The 7,884-nt window shown below is 35.2% G+C and overlaps 1 protein-coding gene across 2 annotated transcripts in view; it reads left to right on the forward strand.

The window, feature by feature from the left end:
• Positions 1 to 7,884, forward strand: part of PIK3CB (phosphatidylinositol-4,5-bisphosphate 3-kinase catalytic subunit beta) — a 103,944-nt gene that overhangs the window by 71,004 nt on the left and 25,056 nt on the right. For both annotated transcript variants that reach the window (XM_026855031.1, XM_026855032.1), the window contains 3 exons: positions 604 to 734; positions 4,239 to 4,292; positions 6,270 to 6,458. In XM_026855031.1, the coding sequence (XP_026710832.1) occupies positions 604 to 734; positions 4,239 to 4,292; positions 6,270 to 6,458 (374 nt within the window). The remainder of the gene's footprint in view (positions 1 to 603; positions 735 to 4,238; positions 4,293 to 6,269; positions 6,459 to 7,884) is intronic.

The following is a 7,884-nucleotide window of genomic DNA, read 5'->3' on the forward strand; positions in this document are numbered from 1 at the left end:
GATGCAATTTAGGTTTTATTTGGTTCCCTGTGCTATGCATCCTAAACTAAATAGGTAATCTATATTCTATGTATTTGTGTCAGCAAAAAATATGAATTTGAATTTTTTTTAAGTTTTCCTTCCCTGACATTCAGACTGATTAGTGAACGTGTCTGAAATCTCCATGTTACTCTTCATTCCATCCTGAGAAGTCCTGTATCAATTTAGTGGTAGTGCTGAAAGAAATCTGGCTTAAAATTCTCTTCTTTTTTTCATACTATTTGATACAGAGGCAGTGTGTATACTGGCTTACAGAAGCTACAGATCTTACTGGGATTTGGTTCAATATAGGGATATCTCAGCTTCCCTTGACTGTTATATTTATTCTGGAAAGAGAAAATCAGTTTCTCATTGGGTGGTAATCCAACATTTGTGAATGTAGGAGGTAGGTATGGGTAGTTTATGCTGGAAATGCAGTGCATTGTAGTAAAAATGCTGTGCAGCAAAACATGCTTCTGTCCATTGTATATAGTAGGCAATTTCTTATTGCATCTTTGCCTTTCAGATTTTTTAATTTTAATGCATGTCTGGTCTATAATATTAATTTTCTGCTTAATGTTTCAGATGAACTTGAAGAAATGTTGAATCCAATGGGAACCGTCCAGACTAACCCTTACACTGAAAATGCAACAGCTTTGCACATTAGATTTCAAGAATATTCAAAACAGTCTATTAATTACCCTCCCTTTGATAAGGTAAGGTATGACATAAAGAGCAGTCACGAATGCTTATGTGAAAGTCGGTATTTCTTCTTTCCTTGCAACGCTGCCTTTTCCACTGAATTCCCCACTTCCTGCCTTCTAGTTAACATACTGCCGTTTTTTTAAACTTGCACTGTGTGAGAGTGCCAGTGCTCTGACTTCAGGGTCTTCAGATAGTATTTTGAAGACATATACTTTTAAAAATACCCTGTACGTAGTCTCTTGAGGGTCAGAAGTATAATCGGTTTCCCACATCAGTGATCTTACAGAAAGCTAAACTTCTCTGCCATTCTGGAAACCTTCAAACTGTGCTTGTCTGTCATCTATAAAGATCTGTTATATCTTTGTACAAATTTATGTTACCCACTCTTTGGGACACATTCCTCTATGAGCTAAAATCTTTTTAAGGATAGATAGACTCTTAAGCCTGTATGAAAAGGGATTTCTCAAAGTTTGCTCTTGAACTAAATCCACTTAAGTTGCCCTGCAGTTTTCTACCAATATGGATAAGAATGTCTGTCTGGAAAGGTAGTGTCGTGTTTGGAATACACGTGGTGGTAATGACTGTAGTGGGAACATCAGATAGCAAGTTGTTCACAAACCAGGAAATAAAGCTAAGACCAGGAAACAAGTAATAAAATAAGTGTTAAAACAGACAGCTAATGATGCATTGAAAAAACAGGGTTTAACTCATACATACATTAGTCTGAATTTTGGTTTGGGGTTTTTTTTTTTTTTTTTTTGAGGGTTTTGTCCCTTTGGTGGACATGAACAAAAAGACAAAAATCACCAAGCTTTATCAACTTGGTCAAAGAGGGATTTTGAGTTCAAGATTCATCAAAATAAATAACAAGATAAATTTTTTGTTTCGATTTGGAGTTTGTGAGTTTGGGCGCTTTTTCCCCTCCTTATTGGTGCAGTATTCATGCTTGCATTAGAACCACATTGGAAATGCCTTAAGAGCTGAAACAGTGCTGACTAACTCCCTTCTTAATTATAGATGACCAGTTTACTTTTTATACTGGACATATTCGTCCCTTTTGTTACTGGTTTATTTGTAATACTTTTTTTTTTCCTCATTACACTATATGTATTTAATTTCTAAAGAAAAAAGCTGCTTTTATGTGCATATTGCAGGCATGTAGCCAGTATGTTTCTTAAGTAGCCCCATATTTGTTCTAGCTCTATTGTTCCTTTTATTTGTACCTGCAATACCAAGTTTTCAGTATGTTAAAATCCTGGGGTGAATACAGACAAAAGATTTTACTGAGTAAGTTACTTGATGTATTGACATTGTCAATGTATTGACATCAGACAGTGTCTGATGGTCTTCACCATCCGTTGTAATTTTCATTTGCCTTCTGGCTTTTAAAATTTTCTGATTTTTGCCCCCTTCTTGAACTGTATCTGTGAAATCCTGCGTATCAGATAGAAGAAAATCATAGAGCATATTTATAAAGTAATTGCAGAGCTGGTAATGAAACACTCATGGAAAGCATTCAACTTTAGAAAGTGCTACAAAATGTGCTTCTTGTTAGCAGTTCTTATTTTTTTCCAGTAACTTGTGCTACTTGCAGTTCCCTAGAGTTAAGAAACTGTAAACTTGCAGTATCACCAGGAAAATCAGAGCTCTAAACTCTTTGATAATTCATTCCATTTCTGTGGGTATACTGAAATTTCTGCCTTGGAAAAGAGAGTAAGATACCCAGTCTCTAACAGATTCTCTTGGTGAAGGTCATGTTGAATTAGGAGTAATGTTGTAGCTGCTTGAGTTACATCAGCTGAGTATCTATTTTTCAAAATTGTCCAGATGAGACTTGGTGGGTGTATGACTGCCTCTAATTTTCCCAGTGTTGTTGCTTGTTTCTGCCAAGAAAATGGAGAATCTGATGCCAAATCTTTATTTTAAGAAACAGTGTGTGCAAAAATAGATTAATCTTTTCGATTGTTCATCCACTTGCAGTGTTCATGCACTTGCAGTGAACAGTTGTTTGGGATGAGTGAGCTAAAGTGCCTTGACAATTGATAAGAAAATGTTGTCTAATTACAGGAGCCATATATTGGGCTGGTACGTGATCAGTGCTGCTGGCACAGAGGGGCACGTACTTCTGTTGAACAAAGCTGGACTTGCACAAGTTTTCAAAGTTTATTTGCAAATAGAGTAACTCTAAAAAGCACAAGGAGACAAGCATCAAACAGAATTTGTTTGTGCATGTTTTCATGCACAGTATGTAAACAAACTTTGTAGCCAAGTAGCAGCTGTAATGCATCATATTAATAAACATTTCATACAGAGAAAGAAATAAACCAAGTTAGTATACCTTTGTAAGGATTTTAGCTGATGTGTATTTATGCTCTGATTATTGTAGCCTTTTGTTGGTTCTCATATTGCCTAAGTAATGACAATACAAGTAGTTACTTGCTGAATCTGTGTCTGGGGGTGGTGTTACATTCCTGGGTGATGGGAGAGGCAGATGTCTGAGGAAAGGGAGATGGTGTAGTTCCTTAGACTTCTTTCTTAATTATTATTTCATTTGATGAATTGCTCCTCAAAGCAGCAGCATCTGACAACTGTAGATACAGTTACCTGACCAGTTCAGCTGCTCTAATTAGCTGAGGCAGTCACCATTCTTGCACATCTCTGTTGGTTGCAGTAGTGTGCAGAATATAGTTTGAAGAACTGTATTTACATCGATACTTAACTACCCATCATGATTTATTACATAAACTTCAGAAACTAAGTAGAACGTTCAACAGGCCAAAAACTAAGGAGCAAGAGTGTCTTGGAGCTGAGTTTGTGGGGAAATGTTGCTTTGCTGTTAACAAAAGTAGCAGTACTTTTTCCTAATGGTTGCTGTATATTAACTGGTGTGGAGAGCTTGGTGGTGGAACATTTGGTTTATCATTAAATGAGTACTTGTTGGAAGCTGGTTGTTCATGATAGTACACAAGGGAAGATCCTAGATTTAGAGAAGTAGCTGGAAACGTGAATTGAGCTCATATGGGTGATCTGAAAGGATGGTGAAAGGACTGCTTTTGTGGATTCATACTGACATAGAGGGCTAGAAGTGTGGATCTGTGGGTAACAGGTATGACTTGTGGAAACAGTGCCCTCAAAACCAGCAGAAGTAGTGACGAGAAAGCAAAGGATAATTTAGAGTTGAGGAATTGGTTTGCTGTATGGAAAAATATGGAGGAAATGCAAACAGAAACAGAAAACAAACTCTATAGGAAAGGCTGTTTAGCTCAGGAGTGGTGGAGAAGAAGAAAAGGGAGATCAACATGAGCACTTCTATACCTGATCTCCGTAGTCCTGCAGATTAGACAAGGGGCAATGTAGAAGTCCATGTTATACCACCATACATACAAAATAATAATGTAATAACTATCTAAAAGATAGCAAAATTTCCTGATCTGCTTTATTTCTGTAATATTTATTCTTTCAGTGCAATCAGATTTGGTTTTGAATCTAATGTTTTTAAAAACATCTTTTTGCAGATACTTGAAAAGGCAGCTGAGATTGCAAGAAGCAGTGACAATGCTGCAATGGCGGTAAGCACCTGCTAAAGACTATTTTAAAATTAATTTTCTGGCTGGTTTTTTGTTCTTATCATTTACACCAATCTAGAAATAAGTCAACTGCTGAGACAGCAACAGATCTAGTGACTCTGTTATCTTACAGAATTCACTTTGGTGAACTGCCTTAAAATTTAGGTATGTATCTACTTTTTCCAGTATGTTTTGGGCATGACTGTCTTTTGTCTAAAAGCACAATTGCTTTACATACTCTATGGATTTGGAACACAGCTAAGATTTACATTAGATCTGGATCTGGAAAATATTCCTAGGCTGCATATAATATTGCTGGAAAATTGCTTAATTTTATCAAGTGTGATGATTTGCTTGACTGTCAGATATTTCAAAATAAGTTCTCTCAAAAATGGTCACTGATCTATAAGATGTTGCTTCTTAAATATGATGATTACATGCTCTCCTTGAGGAATTGGATAGTTCTAAACTGAGGACTAATTTTCAAAGTATCACCAAAATGTGAAGCTATTTTCTTTGTATTATGTACAAAAATACAGACGACTGCAATTTAAGGTGGTGCAAGAACAGTCGTATCAACAGTAATAATAACTACATTTTATATAAGAATAAAGCAGTTAAATGAAAAATGTGTCAGTTACCATACCAAGTGCCTAAAGTGCTCAGGAAAAGTGAAAACTCACTGCTACTTTGGGTGCAAACAGCTTAATGTACAAATAATTGAAAATCTTAAATAGCAGCGTGCCAACTTGTCAATATTGTGACTTTTAATTTGAGAAATTAACATTTTCAGATACAAGAATCACCTTTCTGTCAAGACGGTTTACCTATTTTGATACAGAAACAGAGTATGTCCTTAGTTTTACTAAAAAAGAATTGCAGGTCAACTAGATTTTTAAAGTCTTTACTCCTAAAGAATTTATACAGAATGGTATTTTTACATGGAAAATATTTACTTAAAACATTTCAGCATGATACAAGGCTCAGAAGCTTAGCATTTCTAGAAGGACCCAAACTTAAGTTATGTGTGTAGCAGAGGGGGTTTTTTTTGCTAGGTATGAAAGCTGTGCAGAATGTTATTTGATGAGAGCTGTTTGGTTTTGCAGTGAATTCTATTTGATTTTGCCTAACATTTCTTATAAACTTTCCTTTTTATTTTTAATTTTCCATCCTTTGGCCTACCTATTAAAATTACGTAGAAATTTCTTCAGCATTGTGAAGATGAAGTTGGCTTCGGTATTTAAAGTTTGTCATTTTGTTTTATAAAATATGTGTTGGAACTAATTTATTCCCTTTAACTACTACATCCTTACCTAGAAGCAGCCATTTCTTTTGTCTCCTATTAATTTATGGAATGCTGCTGTTGTCGGTATCGTTGCTTTAATTTCTACCCTTGCAGTTTGCATAAGGGCATGGCTGGGGACAGATGGTGTTAGCTGAGCCAGTGTGAAGACTCATTCATACAAACTGATTTACAGAATCAGTACTACTGTTTATGTTTCGGAGATGCAAAATGGAAAAGACAAGTCTGGATTAGAAGGCAAAAAAATAAGTTTTTGTATACTTGGCAAATGTACTTCCCTTTGGTTATTGTTGGAAAATTATTTTTTGCTTTTAATTATTTTTTTTTAAAGTATATCAAATTTGCTCACTTGAAAAACAAAAGGAGAAGGTACACACATCCTAAATGAAAGTTCTCCATGTTAGAGCTGGAAAATAGAAATATTGCCATCTAGTGTCATTAACTCTAAAGTTTGGTCAGTTCTTCAGAAACTTCTATACACTGAATTTTTAATCTATTAGTTAACATTCTTACAGCTTAAGAAAATGAAATCTGAAAGAAAGGCACAGCAGTCATTCCCCTGTGTTTCATGAGTTTATTCTGACGTTCTTCCTGGTGTAGGATTTCTAGTATTTGAGCTAAAATATAAGAATCTTACTGAATATATCACAAAACATTATACATTTCCTATTTTCTAGGGTCGAGGTGGTAAGAAGTTTCATATTGTGCTGAAAGAAATAATGGAAAGAGATCCTTTATCTCAACTCTGTGAAAATGAAATGGATCTGATTTGGACTTTGCGATATGACTGCCGTGAAAATTTTCCACAATCATTGCCAAAACTGCTGCTCTCTTTAAAATGGAACAAACTTGAAGATGTTGCTCAGGTAAGGGAAAAGACAATCATGGTGGTGAAAAATGCCAGAGTCAAATCATGAGTAAATAGTATTTCTTTCCCAAGCAGAGACATTTTGAAATGTCACTACTGTATAAATCAAAGTTTATTATATACCTTCTGTGGCCTGGACACACGAGCAAGAACTTAATATCTTAAAAAAAACCACCAAAACCCAATGATGAGAAAAGCATAGCAATTATTTATACAGGCTATTTTAAAAATCTTGTGCTCAACTTCAATCTTAAATGCAAAGAATTTCATAGAATTACAGAATTGTTGAGGTTGGAAGGGACCTCTTGAGATCATCTAGTCCAACTAGAGTCTAGCTCAAACACGGTTAGCTAGAGCAGGGCTGTGTCCAGCTGAGTTTTTACTATCTCCACAGTCTCTCTGAGCAACATATTCCAGTGTTTGACTACCCTCAGAATAAGAACTTTTTTATAAGATTATTTTTAGGAAAATCAAGAAAAAAAAAAAAAAAGGAAGCTTGTTTGTAAATCAAGATCTGAAATAAAGCTTCTTATAAAATTGTTGAACTGCTCAAAGACAATAAAAATCCAAATCTCAGACTGGGTAACTAAGCCTCACTGAGGCAGACGATTTTTGAAAGAGATAGGATACCCACTAGTGGTACAGAATAATTCATTCTCCTCATGTTGACTGTTTGACCAAATAGGGTCTCTTTAAAGTATCTGTAATTAAGGACTTCAAGATAGGTTCTGTGATACAAGATTACAGTTTCAGTAAAATTGTTTCATCTGTTTGCTGTATAGATGTGCTAGGTTAAGTCGCTATAAAGATGTTGGTGTAGCTGCCTTTGTCTGTATTTACCCAAATAGAATCCAACTCTTGTGATGCTTTTTGGGAATAGGTAGAACCTTGATATGGGAAAAGTCATATGAGTTTATAGTGACGCTATTCCTGCTTGATAGACCGAATTAGAAGTAATAAAATAACAGATTCCTGGGTTTGTTTTGAGATCTTTTAGTCTGATTGTGTACAGACCAGGTTGGGCAAAACTATAAAAGCCTGGCCAGCATTAATAAGCACAGTACTCACTCCAAGGGGGGAAGCCAGACACTGTTTTGTTCATCTGCTTATCCTGACGGAATTGCACATTTAAACGATGCTCAGCTTCTTGCAGATTGTTGTACTGAGATAACATTTATGTTGTACCACGAATCTAATTTTTAAAATTTTAAACTTTTTTTTTTTTTTTTAAAATTTCTAAAAATCTTTAAGCTAAAAAGCATTTGCTGTGAAGGGTTGTGATTGACAGTATAAATTGCTATTCTAGCTTAGTATTCTGACCTTCACCTGTTAGAAGCTAGGTGTTCTTGGAAGAAAAGGAAAGCAATCCATGAGAACTTCTATCTATTCATCATGTGATTTTTTTTTTTTTTTTTTTTTTTTTT

Source organism: Athene cunicularia, assembly GCF_003259725.1.
Source record: "Athene cunicularia isolate RWA chromosome 9 unlocalized genomic scaffold, athCun1 chr9_part1, whole genome shotgun sequence".
In the NCBI taxonomy this organism is placed as follows: domain Eukaryota; kingdom Metazoa; phylum Chordata; class Aves; order Strigiformes; family Strigidae; genus Athene; species Athene cunicularia.